Below are 17180 nucleotides of genomic sequence, written 5' to 3'. Positions count from 1 at the left end.
AAATTCTTTGGTCAGGAACTCAACTAAGTTTCCTTCTTCAGCTTCTGCTATTGACCTTAACCTTAAATTGTTTTCCCGGTTCCGCAGTTCTATCATAGACAAATACATCTGTTGCTCTCCAACTTGTTTACAAAATGGTTTTACCTCTTGTTCTAAGTTTTCAACTTTTTGGCTAGTAGCCTCAGCCAGTTTACGATTCTCTTCAGTGGCCTCAGTTAACTGCCTAATTGCTTGTACGTTCTGTGCCACCTGTCCAGTTATTTTGTTTAGACAAGCTGTATTTTGATCAATTTTGGCTGTTTGTTCATCTGCTTTCTTGTCCAAAGATTCTACTCTTTTATCCAAAGACTCCAATTTTTCATAAATTTTCTCTAAAATTGAAGCAGTTGCTCCTGAGGCCATATCTTCCAGCTGTAACTGCTCAGTTTCTTCTTCCCCTGCCAGCGGCAGAGTAGACACAATTTCTTCCTCCCCTGCTGCCGGCAGGGTAGGTACAGATGATCTACGTGTCTGTAAGGCTGAGGTTAAAGTTGTTTGTCTAGTTCTTGCTCCCCTTTTTCTTGTGCCGCTCATTCCAATCTTATCTAGGAGTCAAGGTCAAGCTGAGTAGTTCCCATGAGAATACAGCAGCCCAAGAGCAAACAGTCAAATAGGAGGAAAGGAAAAAGAAAGTAAAGTAGTGTCGCTGCTGTAAGTCCAAAATCCTCTAGAGGGAGCTTGGAATGTCTTGAGAGAAGAAGTCAAATCAAATAAGATCAATAAAGTCAAATTTAATGTCCAAAGACCTTCAGTAGCTAGTGTTTAGCAGAGTTAGTATTAACAGCATAACATTGTTTCTGACAAGTGCCAACTGGTATTTCAAAGTAGCAAGTCTAAAAATGCTCTGAATGTTGCAAGTCCAAATACACAATAACCAAGTCTGCAAACTGACAGTTCTGCTGTTCAGGCAGCCCAAGTACCTGGGCTTCTCAGTCAAAATTTGTAGTTCCCAAAGCAGAAGATTAACTCAGTCCAAGTAAAAGGTAAATCCAATAAATAAGTTAAATCCTTACTTTGTCTAAAAGCAGCTTCAATGGGTGCTCAAATCAGATGGTTTAAAAAGCCTCTACAGTGGCTCCACTCCTCCAGCTCTTTTTGCTTTGAAATTTAAATAGCAGTGGAAGACGGACTTCCTTTTAACATCTCTCCGCTTTCAGCCAAATTTCCATTAATTTAGACTCCAATTGTGAAAAGTCCCTCCTTACTCATGGGTTGTTGCTTTTCTGTTCCGAATATTTGAGGAAAAAAGGTCAGCGCTCACCGACAGCAGCTGCGCGGCTTCATTCTACAGAGTAGCGATCGACTCACAGCACCGCAACCCCCTCCACGATCCGAGGCTCCTTACGGGGTCTCTTCAACGCTTTAAGGGTCGCTTCTGGCACCCGCCGAGTCCCACGTCCCCAGGCTCTTGCTGCCTGGGGTTTTCCAGCGCGGGTCTCCGCTTTGCCATAGCGGACGACCCGATTCCGTAGAGCTTCCTTCTCACAGCACGAGAAGGACCGCCATTGTCGTTCGCGCCGCTTCCGGAAGTGGCCTTTAGCGCTTCTGGCTGCGGAGTTTCCTCCGTTTTTTCCCTGACCTTTGGGAACAGCAATTTTGAGCGGTTATTTTAAAGAACCTTGAATTGAGTTTTAGTGGGGGCGAAAGAGTTTAAGTTATAGTGATTCCTTTGCTCTCCTTTTTGGCTTCTGAGAGTTCCCTCTCTATAAGCTTGGTGAATTCTACACACACACCCCTCCTAATTTGTTTAAGGCTGGTTGGGGAAATTCCTGGGGCCGGCAGCCATTTTCCCCAGCTTATTGGAAGGGAGCGCCATTTTGCACTGGTGATATTGCCATTTCTGGCATCAGCACCATCTTGTTTTGGCGGGAGCGCCATCTTGTTTAGGGATCGCCATTTTAACGGTTAAAGAGTTTATTTATTTTGTTCTTTGGGAGAGCTTATTGAGATGCCTGTTAAAAGGAACCCTAGTCCTGCTCTCCCTACAAAAAGGGTAATTAGAGGCCTGTCTCAGTCGCTGCATTCAATGCAGCAGTTCCTCAGCAAACGCTGGATTGTCTGGGTGCTATCATGGCCAATATTGGCTTGGACCTTGTGGCCTTGACAAGGTTTAATTCAGAGCTTGAGTCATTAACCCTAACCCTGGCCCTTCCTCCTCTTCTACTGTTTATGAAGCCCGTGGTCCCTCTGATGCGAGTGAAGGGAGCGAGGCTTTTGAGTCCTCTGGGGTTTTGTGGTCCCAATTGTAGTTTTACAGGATTCCAGTCCCACCTAGTCCTAGGGGTCATCCCAGGAGTATGCGTGCCACGGTTCAGCAGACCTTTTGGTCTGGACTACCATGTTTGCAGTCAGCACACCCGGGTTTTGGGAGCTCACAGCTTTCAGCAGCACAGATTATGGGGAGAGGAACTTCTTATCAGCCTAGCACCTCACATGTTTTTAGTTCTGTTCAGGAGCAGTCGGTTCATTTGAGGGAGGTGCTCTACATCCACTCTTCTGAGGAGGATCTTCTGGTGCCCAGGGTCCCGTCATCTGGTGGCAAGCAGCAGAAGAGTCATTGCTCCAAATGCAGGGCCCAAAGGCACAAAGATGGCGATTCCTCCTCTTCTACGGGTACGGGATAGTCTCTGGTTCAGGTGATAGGGATGGGAGAATGCTCTCGCCATCCCTATGTGAAGGGTATTCCGTTAAAGGAATCCAGAGACTCAATGGTTTGGTCAACCCCTGAGAGCGGGTTGTGCCTGTGCCGGAATCCAGGGGGACATCTGGGTGGCAGAGATAGCCTGTTCCCAGCTTTCCACTTATCGAGGTGTTCACCCTAGGCTGACCTATGCTGGTGCCCTGGGTCAGCGCTGCCTGCAAGAGTGCAGGGAGCCAGTCGAACCAGAGCCTATGCAACCAGTCACTTTCTGTAATCAATAAAGTTGTGGCCTAAATTCTGCCAAAAACCGAAACTAAAATTTGAGTCAAGTGTGAATTTATTTAGGGGGGAGGTTTCTGGGTCTGAACACACAAAATGACAAGGATATTTTAGCCTGACATAGAATCAATCAAGATAGAAATTCTCTAAGCATTAATATGAAAAACAATTACAAATCCATATAAAAAAATTCCTCTGAATCTCCAGACTTCCCCCCACCCCCTCTATGGGTCCCAAGGTCAACGTTTACACCTGCATATCAGACTTTTATCAACATTTTTTTAATCCATCTGAATTGTCCATAGTCATAGTCACCTTACAAGTAAGATTAAGACCCTGCTAATGTTTTCATCTGCTTACAATGGTCTCCCAAGTTAATTATATTTTCCCCATTCTTTTTTAAAGTTCTTGTCCTCTTGAGCTTTCCAGTTAAGTTTTGCCAGAGTCCATTATAAAAATAATTATGAACTGTTGCACAAACAGTCCGAAGATCTTATAAAACAGTGCAAAATACTAAGGATTTTTAAGTATTTGTGGCCTCTTTTGATGAAGCAGAAACTATTAGACTTGCCTTTTAATTGTATAAATATATTTGGGGGCGGGGTATTGTGTTTGCTGTAAGTCATTTTTATGTGTAAAGGGGCTAATAAATACTACTACCAGTGTTTTCTTCTTCTTCTGGGGGTACTATTTGCTTCAGTGAATCTACTCTGAGTAAAACAGAGCACTCTACTCGGAATACAACTCAGTATAATTTACAACTTATCCACTTTCCTTCATCTGAATTGTAATGGTACGTCATTACGATATAACTATACTGTACTGTTCATTTATTTCCTTTGTGTTGGCAATATATGACATATTGTGAAATGTTGAAGAAGTGGCTATTTTTTTATATAAAAAAAGAGCTCAAGGAGCAACAGTAGTACTGGTAGTCGTCGTCACATAATTTCCATATTTCCGCTTACGTAGAATGCAAACTGCTATACCTACAACAGCCAAAAAAATAATTACAGAAATGCATGCAATTATCACAATTATAATTGTGGATTTGTCAACTGAGCCAGGATGTTTGTCATCTGGACTAGACAGAATAATGGAATTGTCAGCTGGAGTAGGGGAAATGGTGACTGGACGAGAACTTGGCCATGCAGGAAGGAATACGACTGCTCTGGCTATATTAGATATTTCTCCGACGTTGTCACTCCCATCAATGCAACGAATGGCAAAGTAGATGGAGGTGCCAATTTCTTTCGTGAAGTTTACTGGCTTGTAGTGAAAGGATTGCTTGACCCCAGCAACTTCTGTCATCAGGCCAGCGGTGTCCACGGGAGTCGCACTATCAAAAGTTGCATTGGTTAACTCCGAGGGACTTTCACCCATCTTTATTTCATATCTTTCAGCTGCAAAATAAAGGACCCACAACAGGCATGCATTAGATGTACATGGATCAAGGAAACAGTGACAAGCCTATCTTTCAGTGCATAACTTCCTGTCCTCCAGGAACCCTAAGCATATTGCACACCAGCCCATTGCATCGTTGTGTGTTGCAGAAGACACTGGGAATTAAAGAACACACAAGATCTATGTCTGCAGTCACGGATTAAGAATAACAATGCCCAAATTTGCTTTCTGTGCATTTCAAACTTCTTGCCTTTAGGGAACTCTTAGCACATTGGCGTTGAATGCACACCGCCACTACATCTTTGCCTGCTGCAAAGGACTCTGGAGAATGTTCCAGAACACATTGTTAGTTTACATGGGCTGCTGCTTAGGCTTGTTGAAGTTCACCGTAATTCCTTGCCAATGCAAAAACATAGCCCATGTCACAGAACCCAACAGGGTACCTATTTCAGACCCTCCAAGTGTCCCTATTTTCCAGAGACAGTCCCTGATTTGCAAACGCCATCCCAGTTTCTGATCTGATCCCTCCTGGAATGCCCCACTTTTCCCTAAAGGTAAAGGGACCCCTGACCATTAGGTCCAGTTGTGTCCGACTCTGGCGTTGTGGCGCTCATCTTCCTTTATTGGCTGAGAGAGCTGGCGTCCAGCTTCCGGGTCACGTGGCCAGCATGACTAAGCCGCTTCTGGCGAACCAGAGCAGTGCACGGAAACGCCATTTACCTTCCCACCAGAGCGGTACCTATTTATCTACTTGCACTTTGACATGCTTTCAAACTGCTAGGTTGGCAGGAGCAAGGACCGAGCAATGGGAGCTCACCCCGTCGCGGGGATTCAAACTGCCGACCTTCTGATCGGCAAGTCCTAGGCTCTGTGGTTTAACCCACAGTGCCACCCATGTCCCCACCCCCCTTAGGATGCCCCTATTTTTACTGGAGAAACATTGGAGGGTATGGAGTTATCTGACCCACAAGTCATCAGAAGGCAGCCCTGTATAGGGAAGTTTTTTAATGTTTAATGTTTTATTATGTTTTTATATACAGTGGTACCTTGAGTTACAAATGCCCCTGGTTACAAATGCTTCAGGTTACAAACGCTGCTAACCTGGAAGAGTTACCTCGAGTTGAGAACTTTGTCCCAGGATGAGAATGGAAATCGTGTGCCAGCGGCGCAACGGCAGCAAGAGGCCCCATTAGTGAAAGCACACCTCTAGTTAAGAACAGTTTCAGGTTAAGAACGGACCTCCGGAATGAATTAAGTTCGTAACTAGAGGTACCACTCTATGTTGAAGCCGCACAGAGTGTCTGGGGCAACTCAGTCAGATGTGAAGGGTATACAGTGGTACCTCAGGTTAAGTACTTAATTCGTTCCTTAACCTGAAACTGTTCTTAACCTGAAGCACCACTTTAGCTAATGGGGCCTTCTGCTGCTGCGCCGCCGGAGCACAATTTCTGTTCTCATCCCAAAGCAAAGTGCTTAACCTGAAGCACTATTTCTGGGTCAACAGAGTCTGTAACCTGAAGCGTATGTAACCTGAAGTGTATGTAACCCGAGGTACCACTGTTAATAGTAAAATTATCATTATGGAATAGGATGTCCCTATTTTCAGTGGAGAAATGTTGGAGGGTACGCTATTCCACAGAATAAAACCTTACATTACTCATCTGCCTTGCCGGGGGGTGGGGAGGGACGATGGCAAAACACATACATGACTTAAAATAAGAACAAAATACGGATTTAAAAATTGAAGCAACAATGCTGGAAACAGGCAGCCCTCCTCCCACTGAACAACAACAGCAGAAGGCCAAAAACATCAATTAGAAAAAATCAAAATTGAGTGTGGCTGGGGACATTGAAGGGCTAATGGAACTGTCCAAGGGAGACCCTGATGTACAGTATTACATGCCTATGAAGTTAGTGTAACTAAAACCGTTGTTTGGCTCTCCACCCCCCAACCAGGTTAGTACGAAATTTAAATATTTCTCAAAGAGTCCTTACTGAAAGATTAAAGCAGAACCCCACATTTACCTTTCCCCACATCATAGTCATTTCCAGGAGCTGTCCAGGAGAGAAGAAATCCGCCATCACCAGTTTGCTGTACCTCAAGGTTGGTGATTTTACAGGGTGGAAGAACATCTTGACTACCTCCAGGAGAAATTCCTGATACTACAAAACTACCACCAGATACAATTCTGGTGACATTTCCCAGATTTCCTTCAGTTTCGCTCACATTAACTTCAGGTTTGGGGGGGTTCATTGTTATATTACCTACAAAAGAGGGGAGAAAGATATGTCAGATGGGTTACATTACGGCTGATAGGCAGATTATATCCAGGTATACAGGTAACCCATGACTTATGCTAATTATTGCCAGCACACTGGGATGTCTCCCTCTTCTCCCACACCCCGCCTGTTTCTCACCATACCCAAATCTGCTCCAGATGCAGACAGATTTAGGGGGAGAAGAGGGAGGAGAGCGTTGTCTCGCACAAGGAGAAATCTTTGTGAGAACATTTTGCTTAGCGCTTTCTCGATATTACCACGCCACATGTTAGATTTTTGTTTGTTGCTGAGTATAGTAACAGGCTGAGAATAAACAACAAACAATAAAAATGGGCAAATGCCTAGTGTGTGTGTGTTTGTGTGTCCCCACCTCCAGATAAATTTAAGACGTTAAAATCACTTTATTATACACCACCATCTCAATACGGATCCACCTCCATTCCTACACTGAGCTGCTTCCCCTACGCTGAAGCTGCTGTATGCAGAAAAATATCACAGTTATGTGGGCAAACGAATCACGTGCCTCTTTCCCACCCACACGTAGCATCAATGCATTACATATGTGGATCCAGCTATACATCTGCAAATAAAGCATTTAAAATATAATGTGCAATATACAAATGTGACACTAGAAGGCAACAGTCAGCTACACCAAATTTAATGCATTTTTCAAAACTTTTTCTTTTTTTAAGCATTTTCACAGGGGTTTTTTATATGTGTGTAGATTCCACCATGGTTGCCTAGAGTTGCTAGGGGGAAAATAAAGCCATTTGATCTAGACCAGGCATGTCCAACCACACTCCTCCTCTCTTCCATGACAGTGGGTAAATCACAGTTTTTTTTTATACTGGGAGGAGATCACAGTTTCTTGGGAGTTGGACGTGCCTGATCTAGACTTTCGGCTGGCAAATAATAGAAACAGATGGGAATCTAAAATGCCGAAAGAAGGATACCAGAGTCATATTTTAAAGCCTTGTAAGAATTAGGGAGCTGTTTCATTGGTTCAATGACACATTCGATTAACACATCCAGAATATTATGGGATAGAAGAATATGGGCACATATGTACCCATGCATCAGAAAAGTGTTCAGATCTACATAAAGACCCTTATGAAGGGGGAATAGCAGGAAGAAACTTGTGTTACTCCCAAGACTCCCAATTTCACATTTTGAGAATCACAGGGCTATTTCATAAACCAGGCTTACCATTTTCTTCGTAACCTGGTACATAGAGAGCTTGACTCTGCCTACGGGACCGTTTAAGAACCTTGTCCTTTCCTTCGACACGCACTTTTAGGTTGTGTCTGCCATTTCCTTTGAGTGATGTGAAATACCTGGAGTAGATCCCGTCGTTCTTGATAAGATCAGCACCTGAATACACAGATATAAAAATGTAACATCCCAAAGCTCACCTCTCACTGCTGGTCATTAAAAAAACAAAACCCTACATAACCTATGTGGGAGGTGTTCATTTCACAATGTGTGTGGTTGTTTTAATGGAAACAGCTAATATTTGATTCTGATCTCTGTAATATAGGATCATAAGGTACCAATGTTTTAATATTTGTGCCTCACAGACCAACACAAGTTGTAACCAACACAACACACCAGCATTATTGTAGCTTGCTGTATACCTGACAAGCTCCATTTTTGGCAGTGCCAAGCAGTTAACAAAATCAGGACACTTATCAAACTTAAAGACGCCCTTTCCCCATATGAACTAACCCAGATCCAGAGATCATCATCTGGTTCCTTTCCCTGTGTGTGATTTCTGAGGGAAGTTGGGAGGCTGGCAAAGAGTGAGTGGACCTTCTCTGTAGTAGCTCACAGTTATGAGCTTCCTGCTCTCCCAGGAAGGACCCCTTGCCACCAATCTTGCTATCGTTTCAGCACCAGACAAAGATGTTTTTGTTTTCCCAAACATTAGTAGGTCTCCATACTATCCAACATTTGACAGATAGCTTTTGCATGGCTTGATGAAACTAGGGAGCCCAGATCGAGATCTTGATATATAACGGCTCCAGTTCACATATGCAGATAAGGCAAATCACATGCTACAGGAAAAGCCAAATGCATACACTGGTATTGGTTGCAATGTATGTACTCTATCGGAAAAGAATGAATGAATTTGCCACTGCAAAAGATGAACAGCCAAGATCAGCTTTTGAATCCACTATGTCAGCTTAGATGATGCTAGATTTGATGAGTTAATATTCTGCTTCAGGGAAAAAATAAATAAATCCAGAATGCATACTGCCAATAACATTTTGAAATAAACTTACCTGAACCATTGTCAAAAAGCTCCACCTCTTCAGGTGTTCCAATCTCTGGCTCAACTGTGGCTATGACTTTTGCACCAATAACAGGTAAGAATCCTTGGCTGACCTCTGCATAAATAACCATCGGACTAGGAAACTTATTGGTATCGCTATTCATAAAGGACTTCACAATCACCGGGGGCACATTGACAGATGCTGCTCTAGTTGTGACTGTTATCGATATGACCTGAGCGTTTGAATATGTATTCTGAATTGAGTAAATCCAATCTCCTGTCTGAAATATAGAAAGATATTGCATATCTAAGTAATGTTTGTGAATACAGTTCCATTCCTTTGGTTATTGTTGTGTTTTGATAAAGATGGATGACATTTTCTACAAAATATATATCTACAAGTGCAGAAGGTACTAACAGCAGCGTCAAGCTGGACATATAATGCTCGTTTACTCCTTCCACAGTGAGCGGCAGTTGCGGTCCACTGCGGTGCCTCCTTAAACCTGCAGAGTCTCGCCATCTTTCCACAGCCATTGCCGCTCCCTCCTGGCCACAACAGAGCATCACAGGCACCAGTAGGCCTGCAGTTTGAATCGGCCAATCTGCGGCAGCCTGGGCGGCAGGGCTTGGGGAGAGGACCTGAGGGACACAGTCTTCCCTCAGGTCTGCTCCCCAGGCATAAAAGTAGGTCGGGGCTGCCCTAAGTGGCGCAATCAGGCAGAACAACAAAGGCCTCAGACGTCGCATGGTATAATGGACTGCCTAATAGTATAGATATAACATAAGATTCCTGCATTGCAGGGGACTGGACTAGTTTATGCTTGTGGTCCCTTCCAACTCTACAATCCTACAGTTCAATGATTCTATGATTATTCTGTGAGATTCTGCCCTATAAGGGATAAAGTATTAAACTGGTCAGTTGCACAAAAACTATCATTTCAGACAAGCAACTGAATGTTAAATGTTGTAAGATTAGTAGTGAATGGCTCTTAAATAATTTGCTGTAGTGACGCAACCCTTCACTAACACAGCTACAGCCATTTCTCCCTTTTCAAAAAGGAATAGGCACATTCCTAGTCATGGTTCGACGCATAGAGAAGTTTCAGAAGAGCTCAGCTTTTACCTCTGCGGTTCCATCAATCTTGAGGCGAGCTGTTCGGACGTTGGTGTTGTCAACTGCAAAGTCTTTTTCAGTGTACTCTCTTCCTTTGGGATCTGTGAGCAGAATTTCTGGTGGGGATGTGTCCCACGTCACCACAAAGAAAGTGTCATTCCCCACAGTTTTATCAATGGTTACAATACCATTCAGCTGGTCTTGGGAACCGACACTTTGCCCTCTACTTTCAAGCTGGTGGTGAGGGGAGGGGGGAGAAATAAGTATACAGTATCTGAAAAGTTTTATAAATTGAATACATATGGTTTATTTCCTTTCATAAGATGTAAAGAAATGAGTGCCAGTACATTGTTTAGAAGGTGCCTTCACAGTGGTTAGTTCTGCTGGACAAGAATACGCAATACTCAGCCTTTAATAAAAATGCTGGTACAGTCATGACATGATAGGTCTTGCCCCATACAGATATTGGTTTGTCCAGTGGTGATAAATTTAGTTTCTATCAATATTTCAATGTTAAAGACATGGAGGAAGGCAGATAAGCAGCTACATTGAAACAGGTGGAAACAATCGCACCTTTACCTCAACAGCCTTGGAAATGGCCAGCCAATATTTGGACAATGCTAGATGAGGCAACTCAAATCTCCAGTTTCCACATTTTGGCAATGGATAGCTGGGCTGGAACCATGGTGCTGGGTTGTTGTTTTTAAAGAAACGCTTTTGTCATATGCTATTTTCCTAATGAAACCTCTTCTCCAATTTGTTATTTATCCAGGCAAAGAAAAATGAATTATATTACACATTCATTTGAACTCAGAATGGTACATTGTGAAATGTTTCAGCTCTGCCAAAATCCATTTTGGCCGTTTGCCCTTCTCTGTTAATTCTTTTAATACCTGTTCCTCCCCCTGTTCAATAATAGAAAAATGTGGGCTGTAGAATTGATTTCACTCTGTGTTGACTTTAATTCTTGTAGGGTGCCTAATAATAGCGATAGTGATGATGATGATGATAGACTGCTGCATGCACTCAAATCTTTGCAGTTCAAACCTGAATAGATTGTTGACTGATATCTCCACTTCCTGAAGAAATTCCACTGAAAGCATCGATGAGACCGTTGGAATCCAAACTGTCAGTGGCAGAAAATTTTGAACCTCCTGAAATGTGGTTGAAATAATAATAATTAGAAGAATTTTTCAGGTGGAATAAAATGCAATTAGCTTTTGTATGATACCTTGTAGCGGCCACTACATGGAGGCGGGGGGGGGGGGTGGGATGGTGAAAATATCATTGAACAATCACATAATTCTTTCACTAGGGTTTTTTATTTCATAGAATGCCACCACCCAAGGTGTTTGTGTTTTGTGGTCATAGGCAGCAACTGGAGTGGCTAGGGAAAATTTAGCCCACTTAACTCAGTGGAAGGACGGAAACTCTAGATTTTTTATTGCCCTTGTATCTCACCACCTCACCTAACTCAGCGCACACAAACCCCTTCCAATTTTATCCTCACAACCAGTCTACTGAAAGATAGTGCAAAGTCACTCAGTGAGCTGCAGCCAATCGGATTCCCGGAACGGATTAAAATTGAGAACCAAAGTACAACTGTAACTGTTGTTTTTAACTGATTTTCTGTCTTCTCTCTCTGTGTGTGAGGGAAATGGCTGCTGAGAGAGGCTTCTCTGAATACTGCTGCAGACAGTGTGTGTCTGAAGTGAAACAAACTTTTTGCAAGACACCAGCTGGCACTAAGTAGCACAGAAGACTCCTGTAAGACTCAGACATTTCGTTCAATCACTTACCCGTCATCTCTGCCAATCTTTCTAGTTCTTCTGCAGCACTTGGTCCCAAAGCAATGGTGTGAATTATAGACCCACTATTTTGAACTTCTTCGAAACAAGAGGTTATAGCAGTATCTTCGCCATCGGTCAAGAGCACAATTTCACAGCCTTTTGTAGTTGAATACTTTTGTAAAAAGACCTGTATGGAAAAAAAGGATTGAAAAATTAACAGCAATTAGTAATTTAGAAGGGCACACACTTAAAGTGTATGACATAACTGCTACAAAGCTCTGCAAGTATGTTGTACGGTTGCTGTTCTGTGACATATGTGTGAATTAATTTCGTACCTCTATAGGAAGTGGACTGCAGTGAGATAAGTGCCATATATGTTACTGTTAAGGGAGAAACAGCATTTGCTACTTCACTACTTTCAAAGGGTAGAAAATATGTGCAAATTGGGTTGCTCACTCCTCTCTCTAGCTGCTGTTCCACAACAACTGCCATAGCATTCCCCTAAAATCCATGCCTAGGAACAGAAGACCTCACAGTTTCTCTTTTTTATATTCTTAAATTTTAATCTCTGCAGTTATGCAGCAATTTCAGAATTTTATTTTTAAAAATCCTCATGAAAATTATTCAGCATTTTAGTGCAAATTTCTCCTAATAAACATGTTTTTTATTTGCAGTTTTCACTCAAGTGCATATTTTTGCAAGCAGTTTCTCCCAATATAATGCATCTTGATTATAGATTTTTCCCCATGTGATTATGCATCTTGATTAAAGGTTTTCCAATAATAGATTCCATTTCATGCAAACTTGTACATAATATGTTCATTTTTGTAAACACTGGTGAGCTGGAAAACTAAAGCAATTCATTTTGGATTGAAAACTAATAAATTGAAAACTAATTGAAACTAATAAAAATTATTATCAAAAAAAAGAGAGGAAAACTTAAAGCACCAAATCTGGAAAATTTTGAATTTTGAAGGGCAGTATGTTTGGGTTGTCAAATTGCTTAGGAAAGTGATAAACTCGACTTTAAATGCAAACTGAACAAATTCCCCCTCCCTATCCCCATGCTTGGAGACACCAGCTTTAGCGCTCTCTTTGGCCTCAATATGGAAAGGGAGAGAAAGCATATAGCTTCCGCTGCAGGGAATTCACAGTGATGCACTATAGCTCCTTCACAGTTTAGGACAAGTTTATCAGGCTGCCCAGTCCCTAAGATCATTGCTAAGTCAAGCAGGAAGAAGAAGAAGAAGAAGAAGAAGAAGAAGAAGAAGAAGAAGAAGAAGAAGAAGAAGAAGAAGAAGAAGAAGAAGAGGAGGAGGAGGAGGAGGAGAAGTTTGGACTTGATATCCCGCCTTTCACTCCCCTTAAGGAGTCTCAAAGCAGCTAACATTCTCCTTTCCCTTCTTCCCCCACAACAAACACTCTGTGAGGTGAGTGAGGTTGAGAGACTTCAGAGAAGTGTGACTGGCCCAAGGTCACCCAGCAGCTGCATGTGGAGGAGCGGAGAAGCGAATCCGGTTCACCAGATTACGAGTCCACCCTCTTAACCACTACACCACGCTGGCTCTTTTGGCTCCACTCAAGCTATGAACCTGAGCTTTCAGGTGAGTAAGAATCCAGAACTGGTTGAACACCACTTACCCAGGCAGCAAACCACCTACTAACAGCACCTCTATCTTGTCTGCACTGAATTCCAGTTTCCTTGGCTTTTATGAGACCTGATATGCCTCCTAGAACACAACTATTATATGCAGCAACCCTGCCTTCTTTTATATGTGGCTACTCAACTAAACAGAAGCATAGGAAAAAATTAATCTAAATTTTTTCCCTTCTCCTTCACCTGAAATCCTGACCGCACTCCGGAACATATGTTGGTTCCTCCACCAGCTGAGGTAGGAAGATAGTCCGCAAGTGTTTGCCGCACGCTGTTGCTGCTGATCTGTTTCAAGCCAGTCAGAACTGATGCTCTGTTGTTGAACGTGACTATCCCAACCCAGGATCCCGCTTCAATAATCTGCAGGACGAATATTTCCGCAGCTTGCTTCAGCCTACCAATGCGATTGTTCTGCATGTGAATAATAATAATTAAAAAACAAACAGCATTCACATACTTGCCAGTGCATTCTGAGAAGCAAATAAAAAATTTCCCTGAAGCTTTATTTGTAAGTATAGTGATCAGCAAAACATTCGTGAATATAGACAAATCGATAATGTTTCAGAGTATCCAAATAACCTCATCCATGTTGTGATTCAGGGCGCAATCCATCTGGAAATTTTTCTGAAATGGATGGGAGGTGCACAACAGCAGCTTTCATTTCAACACGGCTTGTCTCGTGAATTGTGCTCTCGAATAATATTTCTCCTATAATATTTTTGTGGCTGCTGAACACATTTCCATATGTTATATATGGAAATACCAATTCAGTTAACAGAATCTTGTTTCTATTTGCCAGAACATTGGCAGCTGCTGAAGCTTCCTGTCCTATTGAGAATCCTAAAAGACCTGATTGATCTCTTTAGATATCTCAACCGAATGCTTGCAGTTGGATTTCCCCCTTCCTCCTTCCATGCTTCATCCATTCTGTCTCTCCCCTACCCAGTGTTTTCCATCTCCCATAATCCATCACTTGCTCTGGGTTCCCTGCACCAACAGAGAATGTGACTGAGGTTGCCCTCTGACACACAACGGCCACATTGCCCTTCCCTGCAGCTCATCTCCTGTATGGATTTGTTACCGCAGCTGGATAAATATCCAAATAAACTTATATAATCAGGTAGACCAAGTGTGCTGAATGTTTGCTGAACTACAAATCCCAGGTCACTGGCCATGCTTGCTGGGACTGACCGGAGTTGTAGTTCAGCAGTAAGTGGAAGGCTGAAGGTTCCCTACAACTGAGAAACAACAAAATTGAGCCTCACTGTTCCTATTATAGAGTGTCATTTACTACAGAAATGTCAATGCTGTACTGACATTTATAATAATGATTTTATTTTTTATACCCTGCCCATCTGGCTGGGTTTCCCCAGCCACTCTGGGTAGCTTACAGCACATTAAAAAATGTAAAACATCAGGAATTAACATTTCACAATACAGGGCTGCCTTCAGACGTCTTCTAAAAGTCAGATAGTTGTTTATCTCCTTGACACCTGACAGGAGGGTGTTCCACAGGGAGGGCGCCACCACCAAGAAAGCCCTCTGCCTGCTCCCCTGTAACCTCACTTCTTGCAGTGAACTGCCAGAAGGCCCTTGGAGACAGACTTCAGTGTCCATTTGTTTTCGCTATGGACATGAAAACCATGATTTTTGAACTTTCTCAAAACATATCTTCTGAACAATGGAAATCAGACTTACCGCATCCATACTTCCGGAAACATCAAGCACTAGACACAAAACTCTCTCCTGTTTTTTCAGCAAGGAGACAGTGGGATCAGGTGGGGGAACCGTTATTGGAGATGAACTGGCAAAGTCGGGAGAGTCCATAATTACTTCCCAGGTGCTCCTGTAGTTGCACATTTTATTCTGCAAATTTGTTGCTTTAATATTATGGTTGCTTTTGTTACAGAACTGAGTAACCTAAATAAAAGATAGGAAGGACAGGTCAAGATCACACCTCATTAGCAATTCCTACTTCATAGCAGCTGTTCCTTAGGAAGAGGTGCTGCAAAGATGGACATTCATCAGCACACAGACAAAAAAAGGCTACAGGGTGTTCAGCGGAATTTAGTTCTAGACGTCTGTTGCCCTTAACCTCACAAAAATGCAATGAGAAGAGTTTCCAAAGAGTCTGTTCTAGTTTACTTATTGACATAGCTGTCAACTCCCTCCCCCTTTTTAAGGGAAATTCCCTTATTCTGAATAGGATTCCTGGCAAGAAAAGGGGAAAGTTGACAGCTATGCTTATTGACCTCCCAGGGCTTGAACAGACATTCACTTCTCATGTCACAAGTTAATGTCTGTGGCGATCACACAGGGTCCCCGGACATTTCACCGTCTATTGATCCCTGTGCCACCACTTTATTTCTCGCTGCCACCACCCAGGCCCTACCTGGGACAATACTGAGTCCAGTCAGGGTTAAATTGGAACATAAACTTCTGTTTATTTATTGCAGTTTAACAAGTGTGTGGTTTCATAAACGGTCTTGGTCAATTACAATCATGGGGTGCCTATCCAGACCTATAACTTCTGCTACCTGCTCTCACTCACTAAACCACCTCGCAGATATTTACTTGTCTTCCTAGCTCCTAACTGTTCCTGACTCAGCTTATTTCACTACGCTAACTCAACCTACCCACAGACTCTATCCCAATTCACTCCCACTCCAACCAACCACCCAACTCCCAACGAATTCCCCCTTCGCCCCTCCCAGAGCTGGTTTTATAGTCCCTCTGACTCCACCCCCTGGGTTCTGATTGGGTAACTTCTTTAACTATTTCCTCTCCAGCACTCTCATATGTTAACGTCACAATGTCCATACATCACTACAAGGGGGAGTCTCAGTGCTCATGTGGCTGAAATAGCAACGGCACAACACAAGAGGGAGGTATAAGATAACACAAGAAATCCCTGGTGTATGCAGGAGTAGAAGAAATCCTGGGCAAGCCTCAAAAGTTTAAAAAGTCAAAAGGGGTGTGTGTGGATAGAAAGAGGTTGTCTGTGTGAGCCTCGTTCTGCTGTGAAATGTTTTTTTCTGGGCTCCTGCAGGTGGAGGAAGAATGAAGTCCATTCCCCCCTTAAACACGGAGGTTGAGGTTGCCTACCTCCTTAGCAAAAAAAAATAATTTTGTGTTTTTGAAGGCAGACACCGGAGAAGAATAGATCCCAACTGAGATTTGTCGTACTTACCGAAGGGAGACTTTGCAAATACATTATAGAAGCTGCAGTATTTTGGCGCCTGCTTGGGAAAAATACGCATCCGTGTTCAAACAGCTGAGTTTGAGGATCAATTTTGCAACGTCTGTATTGTTTGACACCAAGTGGGAATATGTATTGACCGGCAAAATCCATCGAGCACCTAATCAATATAATAGAAACAGATAATGGTCAGTCAGTCTAAAAGTCGAGAAATAAGCAATTACGTGCTGGCATGTTGTTGTCCATGCCACAGTTGCTAAAACGCCCACCAGCACTCTCAGAAGATCAGACTATAGAATTCTAAGTAATGTGGATATAATACAGTTTGATTAAGAGCTTATCCACTTTTGAGTGGCGTGGCACAAGGGGAAGTGATGATGAGCTCTCAGTCACATAGGTTGCTTCCAGACAAGCATTTTATGTCACAAATATATGGGTCTGCAAACAGGGATTTTTGTACCATTTTAAGGCAGTTTTCTTCCTGTGGCGATAATGTGAACCTCTGGAC

General features: G+C 42.8%; 1 protein-coding gene across 2 annotated transcripts in view; it reads right to left on the bottom strand.

Annotated features, from left to right (window-relative positions):
* Window positions 1–2999: 2999 nt before the first annotated feature.
* The window catches only part of LOC310846554 (calcium-activated chloride channel regulator 1-like), a 30336-nt gene continuing 16155 nt past the window's right edge, over window positions 3000–17180 (bottom strand). For both annotated transcript variants that reach the window (XM_083743329.1, XM_083743330.1), the window contains exons 6-15: window positions 16664–16832; window positions 15172–15393; window positions 13660–13884; window positions 11829–12006; window positions 11077–11183; window positions 10039–10263; window positions 8926–9196; window positions 7850–8014; window positions 6389–6628; window positions 3000–4362 (exon numbers count right to left, since the gene is read on the bottom strand). In XM_083743329.1, the coding sequence (XP_083599455.1) occupies window positions 3869–4362; window positions 6389–6628; window positions 7850–8014; window positions 8926–9196; window positions 10039–10263; window positions 11077–11183; window positions 11829–12006; window positions 13660–13884; window positions 15172–15393; window positions 16664–16832 (2296 nt within the window). In that variant the 3' untranslated portion in view covers window positions 3000–3868. The remainder of the gene's footprint in view (window positions 4363–6388; window positions 6629–7849; window positions 8015–8925; window positions 9197–10038; window positions 10264–11076; window positions 11184–11828; window positions 12007–13659; window positions 13885–15171; window positions 15394–16663; window positions 16833–17180) is intronic.

This window comes from Podarcis gaigeae, assembly GCF_964106915.1.
Source record: "Podarcis gaigeae genome assembly, chromosome: 6".
NCBI lineage: Eukaryota > Metazoa > Chordata > Lepidosauria > Squamata > Lacertidae > Podarcis > Podarcis gaigeae.
The sequence above is the reverse complement of the archived record's forward strand: the minus strand, read 5'-3'. Positions and strand labels throughout refer to the sequence as shown.